The sequence below is a fragment of the Suricata suricatta genome, chromosome 2, assembly GCF_006229205.1.
Source record: "Suricata suricatta isolate VVHF042 chromosome 2, meerkat_22Aug2017_6uvM2_HiC, whole genome shotgun sequence".
NCBI lineage: Eukaryota > Metazoa > Chordata > Mammalia > Carnivora > Herpestidae > Suricata > Suricata suricatta.
Window position 1 is genome coordinate 114805781 of NC_043701.1, and position 15043 is coordinate 114820823.

At 43.7% G+C, this 15043-nt stretch overlaps 1 protein-coding gene across 1 annotated transcript in view; it reads left to right on the top strand.

Annotated features, from left to right (window-relative positions):
* Positions 1–2547: 2547 nt before the first annotated feature.
* ASAH2 (N-acylsphingosine amidohydrolase 2) overlaps positions 2548–15043 on the top strand; it is a 73475-nt gene continuing 60979 nt past the window's right edge. Inside the window, exons 1-3 of the mRNA XM_029919510.1 lie at positions 2548–2674; positions 5636–5841; positions 7495–7644. Of these exons, the coding sequence (XP_029775370.1) occupies positions 2548–2674; positions 5636–5841; positions 7495–7644 (483 nt within the window). The remainder of the gene's footprint in view (positions 2675–5635; positions 5842–7494; positions 7645–15043) is intronic.

Below are 15043 nucleotides of genomic sequence, written 5' to 3' on the forward strand. Positions count from 1 at the left end.
CTCCTGGGCATGACTGGGAATGTCTTTCCTCAGTAGGTTTCAGAAAGTGCTAAGAACTCTAAGCTGAGCAACGTGCAAGGGGGAGGAACAAGATTCTGGACTGTCATTTGCTTTGCTGGGATCCAGATTTTCTTTTAATTGGTCACGTCAGGTAAGAATACCTATGTGTTCTCGGAGGGAGAGGGAGGGATCTTGAATCATCGCCTTGTCTTAGAGTTCTTGATGAAATCCTAAAAGCTCCACTCCATTTTCTTAGCTTTGGAAATCCATTTTGCCAAGTAATTACCTTTTACTTCCACGGTCTTGAAAAACAGCTCAGCGTGGTAAAGATGTGCCAAGGGCCTTGCTATTGTCACAAAGCCTCATCACTGAGCTTGCAAAAATGCACTCGATCAAGTAAGAACCAGTGGGAAATGCCAAATCTTTTAAGTTACAACCACAGGTGGTACATTGCATTCTGAAGGCAGATGAGGCATTTGCTTTCTTTCACATTTGCCTTCAGATTTTGGGTCATCAAGGAAAAATAAATAGTGCTTACTGATTAAAAAAGAATATTAAAAATGTTGGCATTAATTCTGGCAACAGAGCGGTGAGACCCAGAGAGGTACTTCACTGAAATCTGAGTAAAGGAGGCAAACTCTACTGTTAAATCAAGTGCCATTGTTGACTTGTGTAAAGCCTGGTGGTGGTCATCAGTTCAGTAGAATAAAACAAACAAACAAAAAAGAGTATGATTTTGAACCATGTCTGCATGTGGCCATGTTTACATATGTAGCATCTGTGTAGACACTCTGGGGTGGAAGATTCCTCTCTCATCAGCCAATGTTTAGTTGCCCTGTTGGTCCTGCAATCCCAGCCAGCAGGAAGCCTAATGAAATCAAAGCTTTGAGAAAGCACCGGGAATACTGGGTTTGAGGTTGGCCACTGAAACAGCACCTACGGACTAGTAAACTTATTTGGATCATCAAAGTTTCAGAGGCATATTTTAGACGTGTCTCCTGACTCCTGGGGACTGGCCAGTGAATGTGGGGACCAAGATCAGAACTCACTTGTGTTGCCCTACATTTGAAACTGTCCCTAATAGTGGTGGTGAAAGTGATCACGGTGGTGATAAATGGATGAGGAAAGCCTGTGAATAATGGAGATTTGGAAAGATGTTCCAGTCTCTTTGTCCACTTCCAGTTCAGCCCTACTGCTGAAGTGTATGATGTTAGACTGATTTTTAAAGTCTAGGAGCGCCTGGGTGGCTCAGTCAGTTAAGTGTCTGGCTTCAGCTCAGGTCATGACCTCATGGTTCGTGGGTTTGAGCCCTGCGTCGGGCTTTGTGCTGACAGTTAGCTCAGAGCCTGGAGCCTGCTTTGGATTCTGTGTCTCCCTCTCTCTCTGACCCTCCCCTGCTCTCACTGTCTCTGTCTCTTAAAAATAATTAAAAAAATAAAAATAAAAAGAAATATCTAGTTCTGGGATTACCCAAGAAAATAACTACAAAAACCAGGTAGTAACTTAGGTACAAAAGATCCACTGAGAAGAGGCTGCGGGAGGCTGGAGAATGTAAGCTGCATCTAAAAGGCACAGTCTCATCTTCTTTTTATAAGAACTCTGTAAGATGATGATGTCATCATCAACACATCCTTAGTTACAGATAGAGAAACTGAGGCTCAGTGTTGGGGAGGATTCCCCAAGGTTGTCCAGTAAGTGGTAGAAATGAGATTTGGACTCTGGAGTCAGAAGGCAGAATCCAATTTTTAGCCACCATATTATACTTTTTCCTGCTACATGATATGGATTTTTAGCTTCTATAGCCTTGTTGGGGAACAATGAATCCTACTCCTAAAATATTTTCAGGCATTTGTAAGGACATTTCCTGCTCTTATAGAACACAAGAACATTATCTCTGTCCCCATCCTTCAACAGGTTTGCAAAATGTGTGAGATTCTTCTGATGACGGAAGAGGGAGACTTTCCTAATGCCTGGCTTGAGTCCAGAGGTGCCACCCCTCTTCCATGTTGGTTTCTCATCCAGTAGGAATTGAAAGTTAGCAAACGGAGTTTCAAGGCCAAAGTTATTTGTTTCACCTCCTTGTAGACAAAGTAGTTTTCCTGAGACCATGACCACAGAGGACAGCCCTCACCACAGCCAGCTTTCCCACAAGAGGAGTCAGCCATGTGGACAGATGTGTTCTGACCTAGGCCTGTGTGTAGATAGCATTGTCACCATAAACAAAATCTGTGTGATACAGCCAAGGGACACAAATAGAATTTTAGCTGCATTGTCAATGCCAAATGATGGGTGGTTCTCTAGCAAGAGGGCTGTTCCAGGAAGTGTTTGGAAACCACATCTGAACTTATCAAAGAGAGCTGTAATTGGTTTGTTTTCTCTGCCATGGCCTGGGATGTGACAGGTATGCTCTGTACTTGCCCTCCCTGGTGTATAGTCCATTCTAGAAGAGCTAAGACATGTTAACCTTGGGCAGTTCAAAGCATAAATGTTTTAATTTGTGGTTCTGCCCTTTTCTGCCTCTTCCATTTCTGCTTTTCCTCAGGAGACATGGCCAAACGCACATTCTCCACATTAGAGGGATTCCTGATTTTCCTCCTGGTGATGATGACTGCCGTGACGGTAGCCCTCCTCAGCCTCTTGTTTATTACCAGTGGGACCATTGAAAATCATAAAGGCAAGTTGTCATGGGCTCCCTTGGATGCTATTCCTAGTCTATGGGAAATTTCTGGATGACTGGGGACACAAAGGCAAGGAACAGTGTCTGCTGATAATGCCGATAACAGGGCAGTTCAATGCATATGTAAGCATCCTGGGATGGCCACCAAACCCTTCCATTAATTGTACTTTCTGCATCAACAGCAATTTTTATCAGACTTACCTTTGTCCCCAAGTAGGCAGTTGACAGGCATTCTGACATGTGCTTGTCTCACTTATCCACTGACATAGCCCATTTCAGAATTCTTCAAGGCCTAGTAATGTATGAATCCCCGCCCCCCGTCCCCCCCCCCCCCCCCCCCCCCCCCCCCCCCCCCCCCCCCGCCAAGCCTCTTCTCTGCTCTTTGCCTTTTCTTGAGCATCATCTTCTCTTGGGAACAAAAGTAGAATGAAAGACCTACTGAATATCAAGTAGTCTGTGGAAAACTTTAGATAAGGGGGCGTTGAATTCCAATTCTCATGAGGGCTGATCCAAAGTTTTATAAATGAGGTGGGGTGGGGAGGTGGACCGGGGTGGGGCAGGTGTGAGTCTGGTGAAGGGAGTCTGTAGTCCTTCCTGAGTGTGAGGTGTTAGTTATCATGGTGTCTCATGGACTCAGATCTCCAGAATTTTCTTTAAAAAAATTTTTTTTTACATTTATTTATTTTTGAGAGACAGAGTGAGACAGAGTGTGAGTGGGCAAGGGGCAGAGAGAGAAGGAGACATAGAATACAAAGCAGGCTGCAGGCTCTGAGCAAGCACTCAGCACAGAGCCTGATGTGGCACTTGAACCTACAAACTGTGAGATTATGACCTGAGCTGAAGTCAGACACTTACCGACTGAGCCATCCAGGAGCCCCAGATCTCCAGAATTTTCAACAGAAGCTGGAAATTGGAGGATTTAGGCATCTCCTGATTTTTTAGAAAAATATTGGTAATTAATTTAGTTTTTGAAAAATGATGCAGGCTACATTTGCAGACAATATTGGGCCGCTGGGTCTTTGATGGAGCCCTACTTTGGTGGTGGGTTGTATACCTGGTAGATGAGTAGAGAAGACGGGTGGACATTGAATGCTTTGACCAAAGTAAGTAAAGGGAGGGCTAGCTTTAGGCCAAACAGAGAAGAAGCCTGATGTTTTTTTTACCTCAGTTTTCTCTCTTGGGGCCTCTTCTTTCTAGTGTATTCTCTACCATGACCCTACACTTTGAATTCCCTGCAGACACAGAGGAAAAGAAATCCTCTGTGCCAGCAGTATGCAGCACAAGGGTATGGACTCCGAGAAAGGAAAGCATCCATTGGACTTATTCAGTTTTAGCTCTTAAAGTTAGAGAATCCAGAGGCTGAGACTCATGGAAATGATCAACTGTTATGCTGACTAGTCTCATAGTAGGAGTGCCTGTTTGTTGTATGGTCATTTTGTGTCAAACTATGATCAGGAGTCTACATCCTTTTCCCACTTAATTCTCAGAAAACTTCTATACAGGTAGGTGCTAGTCTTAGTACCATTTTCTGGATGTAGAACCTGAGACTCTGAGGTCATAAGGAAATTGTCCTTGGCCATTGGACCTGGTTTGGCTTTGATTGGTACCCCATTCCTATGTTGGTATCAGTAAGGCAAAAGTGACTGCCTCCTTTCTTGCAATACTTGATGTCTTGTGGAAAACATGGGCTTGGGGTTGAGAAAATATGGATTCTAACTCCATGGTAAATATGGATGAAAGAGCATTAGATTCTGAGTTGGAGGATCTGGGCTCTACACCTGATTCATCACGTGTTCTCTATGAAATCATGGTTACATCACTTCTCTGGGCTTTCTTATATGTAAAGCAGAGGAGATCAGACTAGGTGATCTCTAGCTTTTCTTGAGCCACTACATTCTAGGATCCCAGGGTAGTCAGCAGCCAATCTCTTGACTAAGTACTCTCTGAGCACTAATGCCTGCGACAGTGACATCTGTTGCCTTGGCCACCCTGGCTGTTGTCTAGGGTGGAAACAAACAAACAAATAACATGCATGTGTAAGATATCTCAATAGGTAAGTAGACTCAAAGCTATATGCCAGCCATTATTCTAAATTTTTGATATGTATTAACATATTTATTGTGCAAAACAATCCGAGGAAGGTAGAGTATTATTACTACCTCTATTTTCTAGATGAGAAAAGTTGAAGTAGAACAGGGTAAGTGATTTCAGCTAGTATGTTCAGCTAGTATGTGGTAGAGTCAGTGTTTGAACCCAGGCTGTTTGTTTCTGGCACCTGCTCTTGTAGTCTTTCTGCCATTCTGTCACCCTTGATATTCGTGTGTATGTGTGTGGACATGTGTGTACAGACACATACACAGATGGCAATATCAGCTGGAACTTTGTTGAACATGCAGTGATCTAGTTTGTATTCCAAATAAAAGGCTTGAGAAGATTGTGGGTGCAGAGTAGAGACAGCAGGGTGGGGTAGGGACATCCAGACAGGAGGGCTGAGCTGCCTCTGGGTGTGATGGAAATGAACCAACTTGGAAGGGAGTGTTGGAGCTTTATTGGTGGAATAGGGAGGAGCGGGGTCTCTGGATGGAGGGAACCATGGAGACAAATCCCCAAAGGCTGGCATCTGAGGAACCTGGCACCTATTTTATGGCTCGAGAAGCCCTTCAGGAGTGAGTGAAGGGCCACGAGTTTGACAAAGAACAGCTTGTGATGAGAAGCTGACCGACATTTGACACAGGCCTTGATTATTAGGATGAAACATCTCCAGCCCAACAGAAAGATCCTTCTTAGGGCTATTATATAACACAAGTTCCTGAGAGGTTTCTTACTGGATATTTTAAATAGAAGAGAATATATAAAGATTTTTTCTTAGGAACCTGAAGCTCTGTGTTCTAATGGATGCAAATACATTGAGTACATGGACTGCAATGTTGTTTCATAAATGTTTTATTCTGCTTTTATGTTCAGGTTTTCCAGTCACCCAGAGCCCTCCAGACACACTGGGCTCCACAGCCACTCAAGGCTCGACCCTCACCCATGGCTCTGCAGCCACCCAGACACCTCCAGTGACCAGCACCCCAGAGCCTCCTCTATTTCAGAATTTCAGTGGCTACCATATTGGTGTTGGGCGAGCTGACTGCACAGGACAAGTGTCAGATATCAATTTGGTAGGTAAATCATGGGCTCCTCGAGGAGAACAATAAAAGTACTTTACTTTTACTACTTGTATCCTACATTTATTGCTTATTATTACATCATTGTCTTCCTCCATTGTTTTTCATTGACTTCAGTGCTATCTAACACTGTGAATATTGTGCTATATAAAGCAGAGGAAACATGCATTCAACTACAAGTCCTTTGTAAAGTCATTGGCCATTTTTATGAATGGAAGTGGCAGGGCTGGCAAACTCATGTACCACCGGAGATGGGTAGGTTCCATAAGTGATGGAAGCAAGCCAGTGTAAGCTGATATGAGTCTAGTGAACCCTCAGCTTGGGGGACAGTGAGAAGTGGAGGGACTATGGTACAACTAGAAATTTCATGGCTTTAGCAACTGCTACCATATAGAGCTGCCCTATCCTACAGTTTGTTCAGGAGAGCTGGAAAATCTCTGAATTGGAGACCTGAAGATCTAAATCTCTCTGTTGGGAAACAAAGGCAACTCTAGTCAAAACTGGAAATCTAGTATTGGCCAACACCATGTAAGCCAAGTAAAATTCTTCTATCAGTCGAGTGTGGCCCATTGGCTGCTGGCGTGTGACCTCTTGGCTGTGATGATGGATGTATTTATTTGTATCAACTTTTTTCTAGGAAGCTAGAACGTGAAGTTTTTTGATGAAATTTTCTTCCTCCTCCCAAATAACCTTTGGATTCTAGGAATTATTTCCTGCTGTCTGCTCTGAAAAGTGGCCCTGGAATGTGAACCCTGAATGAACACTCCTATGAGCAAGCAGTAGAGGAAGTGTTCTGAATACTGGGATAGCTTTATGGGTGGCTCTTGTGACATGGTGTGAAGAGGGGTTGGAATAGGTGGATTTGGTCTGACTTGGCTGAGGAATGGTCAACAAGGAAAAAGCCAACCTGAGGCACCCTCAAAAAGATTATTGGGGTGCCTGGGTGGCTCAGTCAGTTAAATGTCTGACTCTTGGTTTCAGCTCAGGTCATGATCTCATGGTTTGTGAGATAGAGCCCTGTGTGCTCTGTGATGACAGTTTGGAGCCTGTTGGGATTCTCTCTCTGTCTCTCTCTCTCTTTCTCTCTCTCTCTGCTCTTCTCACACTCATTCTCTTTCTCTCTCCTCCCCCCCTCAGAATAAATGGATAAACTAAAAAATGAAAGTATTATCGAATCATAAAGAAACCATTTTCTTCAGGAAAAAAAATAAAATCATATACCAAACAACCAAAGTGAGGGAACCTTCAGTCTTTAAGATGCTCGTGGGAATGTTGGATCATGGTAGGAGAACCATTTCCATCTGTAATAATTCAGACAAGAGAAAATAACTGAAAACCCTGAAAAGTCTCTGCTGTGGTCATTGGTAGTGGAATCCCCAAACACACTGACCCCTGGGTTGCCCATAGGCCTATGGATGTACCTGGCAAACTCATCAGTACTTTGCCTTTGCATTTTTGTAACATAAGAGTAAAGCTTCTTTTATGAGGTTGGATTTGTTCTTGAAAACACATATTATCATCTCACTCAGAGCCACAGTGTCCTGTGGATTGTGTTTTTCTTTCCTACATGGTCTCTTCCTGTGTGGTTGTGTGTGGTTCTCACAGGGCAATGAGGCAGAGTGGCCCTGACTTTCTCCTCTTCTCTAGATGGGCTTCAGCAAAACTGGCCAGAATGCAAGAGGCATCCTCACCAGGCTGTACAGTCGTGCTTTTGTCCTGGCGGAACCCGACGGATCAAATCGAGTGGCGTTTGTCAGCATTGACATAGGCATGGTATCCCAACGACTCAGGCTAGAGGTAAGTGATTGAGGTGACAAAAGAAATGACATGATTTAAAAGAAAAGTCTGTGGGTGACGTTGACAGTAACTGAGCTCTCCTGGCTTCTCATCCAGTGAGTTTCTACTGCCCTCCACATTATCAGCTCTTGACAATCCAGCAGACAATCATGCGGCAAACAATTCCAGTCTACACCATCATGGTCAAAACTTGCTTTCAATTCTGCTGATGACTCATTGTCATTATTAATGTTAATGCATTTTGAAATCTTATTATGTTCTGGGTGACCTTCACATATATTCTCTTATTAAATTCTCCTAGATAGAATCCTTAGAGCTCCAATTAATCACTAACCCTTCCCTCGAGTTTTTACATGATCGAGAGTAGATGCAAGGAACAAGATGAGAATGAAACCATGACACTGAAATGAGATAAGCCATAAATGGTTGAAGCCGGGTGAGAGGTAGATGGGTATTTCATTATGCTCTTCAGATGATTTTTGTACGTGTTTGAAAATTTCCATAATAAATTTTAAAAGAATACAATGTTAATTCTCTCACTCTTTAAGCACTTTTGTAGAATATGGCAGGCTCTTGTGTGATTTTCCCTGAATTGTTACCTGGCTGTGAGGAAGGTTGAGTTTAGCAGAAAGATGCCTGTGGGTCTTGGGCAGGTAAACAGTAAGATGCATAGAGGGAGAGGGGATGCAGGGCAATGGACTTGGACTTTCAGGTCTGTCTTTCTAAGCCAGATTCTTGGCCCTGACCTGGTTCTATTTTCCACATGGGATCAGGTCACAGAAAGAGAATGCGCTCTCTTAACATCTGCTTGCACCTTCATGAAGGTGAGGAAGACGAGGGTCTGGAGCACATAGAACCGTGACCATTAAATGCTGACTGCTTATTGTCATGTTCTATCAGCCTCACTGTTAAACACTGTTCATCCTGCTGTGTGAAGTGGCCAGTGAGAGGGATGAGAGAGGCCCTTAAAGTATTTCTCCAATATCGCTCCCTTTTGGGGAATGGAGTGGCATCCTCCCCCATCTATGGATATCCAAGGAGCAACTATTACATGTTTCCCCCACCCCTACATGTACAACAAGACTGAGTTGGGTCTCTTGTTATCCCCACTTTATTAGCTATTACTGAGTAACAAATACCCACCGAATATGGTGGTTTACAGCAATAAACATCATTTAGAAGGGCCTGGTGGGTCAGTTGGTTAAGCAGCTGACTTCAGCTCAGGTCGTGATCACATGGTTTGTGAGTTTGAGCCCCTCACTGGGCTCTCAGCTCTCAGCACAGAGCCCATTTTGGATCTTCTGTCTCCCTTTCTCTCTGCCCCACCCTCCTCCACTGGCAGGCTTGCTCTCTTTCTCTCTCAAAAATAAATAAACATTAAAAAAAACAATAAGCATCATCTCATACATTGTGTTGATCAGGAAATTAGGACTGGCTTAACTAGGTGGTTCTGGCTTAGGATATCTTCAGATCAAGGTGTTGGCAATGGCCGCAGCCATTGGAAGGCTTGATTGAACCACTTCCAAGATGACTCACTTGTGTGGCTGCTTGCAGAAGGCCTCAGTTTCTCGTTTCTCACTTTCCATATCCTTGCAGCCCAGAATGGCTGTTTCCCCCAAAGTGAGTGACTCAAGAGAAAGAGAGGGGAGGATGCCACAGTTGTGCTCAGGAGTTGAGCTTCCAGCCTATTCTGTCCATTGGAAGCAAAGTACCAAGTCCATTTCACACCCAGGGATAGGACAGCAAAATCTCCCCTGTTAAAGGGAAGAGGAATGAGGAACTTGTGGACACACAGTGATTTTAAACTGCCACAGGGGGATTTCAAATATGGAAAGTAGGGAAAGATTTCACAGTGGATGTGACATTTGAATGGACAAAATTTTATTTGATTTTAATTCCAGTATAGTTAACAGTAGAGTTATATTTCAGGTGTGCAGTATAGTGATTCAACAATTCATACGCTACTCAGTGCTCATCAAGTTGAGTGTATTATTTTTATGTTTATTTTATTTTGAGAGAGAAAGAGAGACAGAGCTGAACATGGAAGGGGCAGAGAGAGAGGGAGACACAGAATCCAAAGCAGGCTCCAGGCTCCGAGCTGTCAGTACAGAGCCTGACGACAGAGCGCGAACTCACACACCGTGAGATCATGACCTGAGCCAAAGTCAGTCGCCCAACCGACTGAGCCACCCAGGCACCCCAAGTTGAGTGTATTCTTAATCCTCTTCACATGTTTCACCCATCTCCTCTCTGATAACCCTCTGTTCACTCTCTATAGTTAGGAGTCTGCATTTTGATTGGTCTCTTTTTTTCTTCCTTTTGTTCATTTGTTTCTTAAATTCTACATATGAGTGAGATCATATGGTATTTATCTCTCTCTGATTTACTTCTCTTAGCATAGCACTCTCTAGATCCATCTATGTTGGTGCAAATGGCAAGATTTCATTCTCTTTGATGGCTGAGTAATATCCCATTGTGTGTGTGTGTGTGTGTGTGTGTGTGTGTGTGTATCTCACATCTTCTTTATCTGAATGGGAGGAATTTTAAATAGTTTACATGAGGAGAAAGAGCTGTCAGATAGAGGGCACAGAATGACCATAGGGAGGCAGAAGGGAAGAATATAGACTCCTTAGCAGTAACAGGGCTTCATACTATTAGGACACATGTAAGCATGTAATTAAAAATATGCCTGGAAGGTATTTTGGTCATAATTGTAGAGGGCCTGGGATGCTGGCTTATTTTTACTTCTGTAAGTAATGGGAATTCTGCAAAAACTTTTGAGTGGAGGAGAATGCAAACCCAATTTTGCTTTAGAATGATTAATCAGACAGTGGTGTTTGATGAGATAGACTGAGGCTGGAGGCCAGGACACAAATTGGCAGCTTCATTAAATTAATACCAAGGCTCTACTGGTGAGGATCCAGTTGGGAAAATGGTAATTTCATTCAGTATTTTTAAAAGAGGAGATTGAACAGAGGGGAGTTTTACAACGTGTTGGAAGGCTGAATGAACTAGAAAGGGAAGGTAGGGTTGCAGGAAGGATTTTAACTTTGCCTGGAAATCTCCCCTGTACTACATGAGGCTGGCACAAAGGTCTTGAATCAGTGGGGTGGTTGAGAGGCTACCCGGTGGTAAGAGGTCACACTGAATGTGAATGAGGTTTGGGAATGAATAGAAATAAAACCTAAAGCTTACACAGTTCCCATGATGAGTCATGCCCAATTGCTTCATATACATTAATGAATTCAGTCCTCCAAACAACTGGAGGAGGGAGGTGCTATCATTATGTCACTTGATAGATTGGGAAACACGAGTTGCAGGGGATCGGGGAACTTGTCTGGGGTGAGCCAGCTGGGAGCTGTCAGAACTGGGTGTACACACAGGCATCTTGGTGCCAGTGCCCACACTCGTCACCATGACGCTTGCCACTTTTCTGCAGGATTGGAGATGGTTCTCATTGGGAAATGGTGGGGTGATAAAAAAAAATGGGAGAGTCAAGGGTGGACTTTGGGGGGTGTGGAGGGGAGAGAGGATTAATGTGTTGGGTTGCAGAGGCTGTGAAGTCAACAGTCCACCGTCTCTTCCTATTTTTACTTTCCCCGTGTAATCTCAGACCTGGTGGGAAGGCCTTTAAATGAACCCACTTCGTTATCCAGGGTTATCCCAAGGGAACGTGTGAAGAATAAATGTAACTGAATGGCAGCGCCTGGGTGGCTCAGTAGGTTAAGCGTCTGACTTTGGCTCAGTTCATGATCTCATGGTTCATGGGTTGGAGCCCCACTTTGGGCTCTGTGCTGACAGCTCAGAACCTGGAGCCTGCTTCAGATTCTGTGTCTCCCTCTCTCTCTGACCCTCTCCTGCTGACACTGTCTCTCTCTGTCTCTCAAAAATAAATAAAAATCATAAAAAATTTTTTTAAAAAATGTAGCTGAGTGATTGCCCTCACACTTCCTTGTAATACCTGGTTTTAGGGGCGCCTGGGTGGCTCAGTCAGTTAAGCGTCTGGCTTCAGCTCAGGTCATGATCTCGCAATTCACGGGTTTGAGCCCTGCATCAGGCTTTGTGCTGACAGCTAGCTCAGAGCCTGGAGCCTGTTTTAGATTCTGTGTCTTCTGCTCTCTCTGACCTTCCCCTGCTCATGCTGTCTCTGTCTCTCAAAAGTAAATAAAAAACAGAAAAAACAACTTAAAAAATACCTGGTTTTAGGCAGGTTCTCAGCCTCTGCTTTGAGGATTGATGACATTTCAAGCATGTAATGAAGATTCGGGAAGATCTCTGAGCAGTGAGGCAGGGCAGGAGAACAGAGTGGCTTTCCGGGTCTTTCTACGGCAGGTTCCCAGGTGTGTCAGTAATAGGAAACTGAATGGAAACTGAACACAGAAGTAAGCTGTAGACCTTAAGGTAACTTCTTCATTCTATTAAAATACTCCTCCTCTCATGAAGCAGGAAACATGCTATTTACCACGGCTGTTGGCAGGCATTGTTGCTAGATGATTGAGTTTTTCTTTTCTTTTTCTTGAAGCCCCATGTGTCTGACTTCACATTGGAGAATGTAGTTTAGGATACAAGTTTTGGGAGTTGTTTGTGGTCCTTTTCTTTTGTTTTAAAAATTGAGCACCATAATTTCTCTATTTTTTAATGTTTATTTATTTTAGAGAGAGAAAGAGAGAGAGAGCAAACAGGGGAGGGGCAGAGAGAGAGGGAGACACAGAATATGAAGCAGGCCCTGGGCTCTGAGCTGTCAGCACAGAGCCCAATGTGGGGATTGAACCCATGAACTGTGAGATCATGAGCCAAAGTCAGCTGCTTAAACAACCGAGCTACCCAGATACCCTCATAATTTCTCTCTTTTTAAGAGCTTGATTCTTGTGTAAACCTGAAGAAGTACACTTAACTCCCAAATCCCAACATTCTCTGGGAATAAAAATAGGATGGGATTAGGAGAGCTTTAAGGTTGACAGAGTTCTTTTTTTCATTACCTTCCCATCTTGGTTACAGAACTGTGAGAACATTAGCGTTTGACATTAGCCTTTAGTCGAGTTTTTGTGGCACCCCTTCAGTGACGGGCTTCTCATTCCTGAGTGTAGTCATTAGTGTTTTAGAAGAAGACATAAGGGTGATGAAGAGTGTGGTCTGATCTGGGTCACACAGAAGCAACATGGAAACTTATTGGGTTGGAGAATGTGGGCTACTTGGTCAGAGGATGTTAGCGCAGTCATGGCATATTTCCGTTCACATTTGCCTGGCATCACAGGATTGTATATGGACATGGTAACCTAGCAATCGGTGTTTGGGGCATGGATTGGTTAATGAGGCCACATCATTGGTAAGATCTCCCTCATTCAATGACCCCACTAGTAGAATGAGGGCGGTGTAGCTCTTCCCCTAAAATAGAAGAGATTGGTGGATGTGTTTATGTGTGTTAAGTATATAGCCTGTAAGTTGCTGCTACTTCCTTATGTACCAAGCGTGTTCTGGAACTGTCTTGCACCAGCTCATGAGGGCTGGCTGTTAAATATTCAAGAATTTCATGAGCTCGTCATTAAGTTTTGGTAGGTTGAAATGGACTGTGGTGGGGAGTCTTTACACCACAGTAACTAGCAAGCAATTCAAATGAGGGCTTTTCATTTCCTTCTGTGTGATGGTTGATCAGCAGAAGACTGCCTGTGCCATACTCAAGGTAGACAGTGTTGCTAATCAAAAAAGGCACTCTTTTTTGGTAAGCCCAGGTTTGGATTCAAAGTCCTTCTCAACACCCTGTGCCTGAGAACAACCACGAAAGATAGGGTTGAGTGTGTGAGATGAGTGATATTTGTGATCCTTGCCATAAATGCACTGTCATCACTATGCTGAGTATTGGCTGATAGCATTCTACATCAGGGAAGCTTGCTTTGGGTTTGACACCTTTGTTAGATCATTTAAGAATTTTTGACACAAAAAAAGTGGAAAGGGGCACCTGGGTGGTTCAGTCAGTTAAGTGTCTGACTTCAGCTCAGTTCATGATCTCATGGTTTGTGGGTTCAAGCCCCGGCCGGGCTCTGTCCTGACAGCTCAGAGCCTGGAGCCTGCTTCTGATTCTGTGTCTCCATCTCTCTGCCCCTCCCCTGCTCATGCTCTGTCTCTCAAAAATAAATATAAAAAAATTTTAAGTGTAAAAAATTATTAATGTTTATTATTATTTTTGAGAGACTGTTAGTGGCAGAGGAGCAAAGGGAGAGGGAGACAGAAGATTCAAAGTGAGCTCTGTTCTGACAGCACAGAGCCCGATGTGGGGTCGAACTCGTGAACCATGAGATCATGACCTGAACTAAAGTTGGACGCTTAACCAGCTGAACCACCCAGGTGCCCCTTGACATATATATATAAACACCTTTTACAAGGAAGCCACAATAAAACTCAATTTCAGGTTGACACTTATTAAAGCATAATCAGAAACCAGTTCTCAGCATCACAGATTTCCCCTCTGTTGTCTTTTTGATGTGTATGGACCTTACAAGCACACTTATAGTGCATTTAGATGTTTGCTTAGTGATGAGTTGAGTGAACACTTACCCAGTATCTCTGCATGACTTATCTCTTTCTCTACAACAAGTCATCTGGATAACTCAGGGGCTTAAAGTGACAACCGTCCTGAATTACTGCTCAGGATTTCTGTGGGTCAGGAATCCCAGGGGGGCTGGGCTGGGTGTTTCAGACTTAGGTTAGAACAGAAGTCACACACACATGCACCCCACTTCTGTGTTGTGGGTTACACTCCCATGTCAGCTGGGGCTGCAGGTGTTGGGAGGCTTGGCTGAGGTAGCTCACCCACCTGGCTAGCAGGTTAGTGCTGACAAGATAGTTCCTTTCCAGTGGGCTTCCCCAAAGCGTGGTTGGGGTGTCCTTAGGTCACCATGATTGGCTTCCCCCAGACCAATAAGTGTGACAGTATGTCAGGGAACATGGAGTTCTTCCTTTGGGGCAGGGATGCAGTAAAGAGGCCTTTCCATGATTGTTTGCTGTTCCCAGGATGCTTTCTGTAGGTGTTGTTCAACCAGCTTATGCTCTTTACTTCAAGTTTCTGGTGGAAGGTAGCATCTTTGAAAAGATTTTTCCTTAATAACATCCATCACTCTTTTTTCTTACTTGAAAACATTGGTCTTCATAGCATTTATCACTGTGTGATATAATATATGCTTCTTTGTTTATTCTCTTTCCCCCGCATGAGAATAAACACTTCATCAGGGTAGGAACCTCATATACTCCTAGTGCTTAGACAGGTACTTGGATAGTAATAGCACACGTGGAATGACGAATGGCAAACTCTACTGGTTCTACAGTTAGACACAGATCCATATTGTGGCTCTGATATTTACTAGATCAGAGGGCAAATCATTTATCTTCTTTACACGTCAGTGTT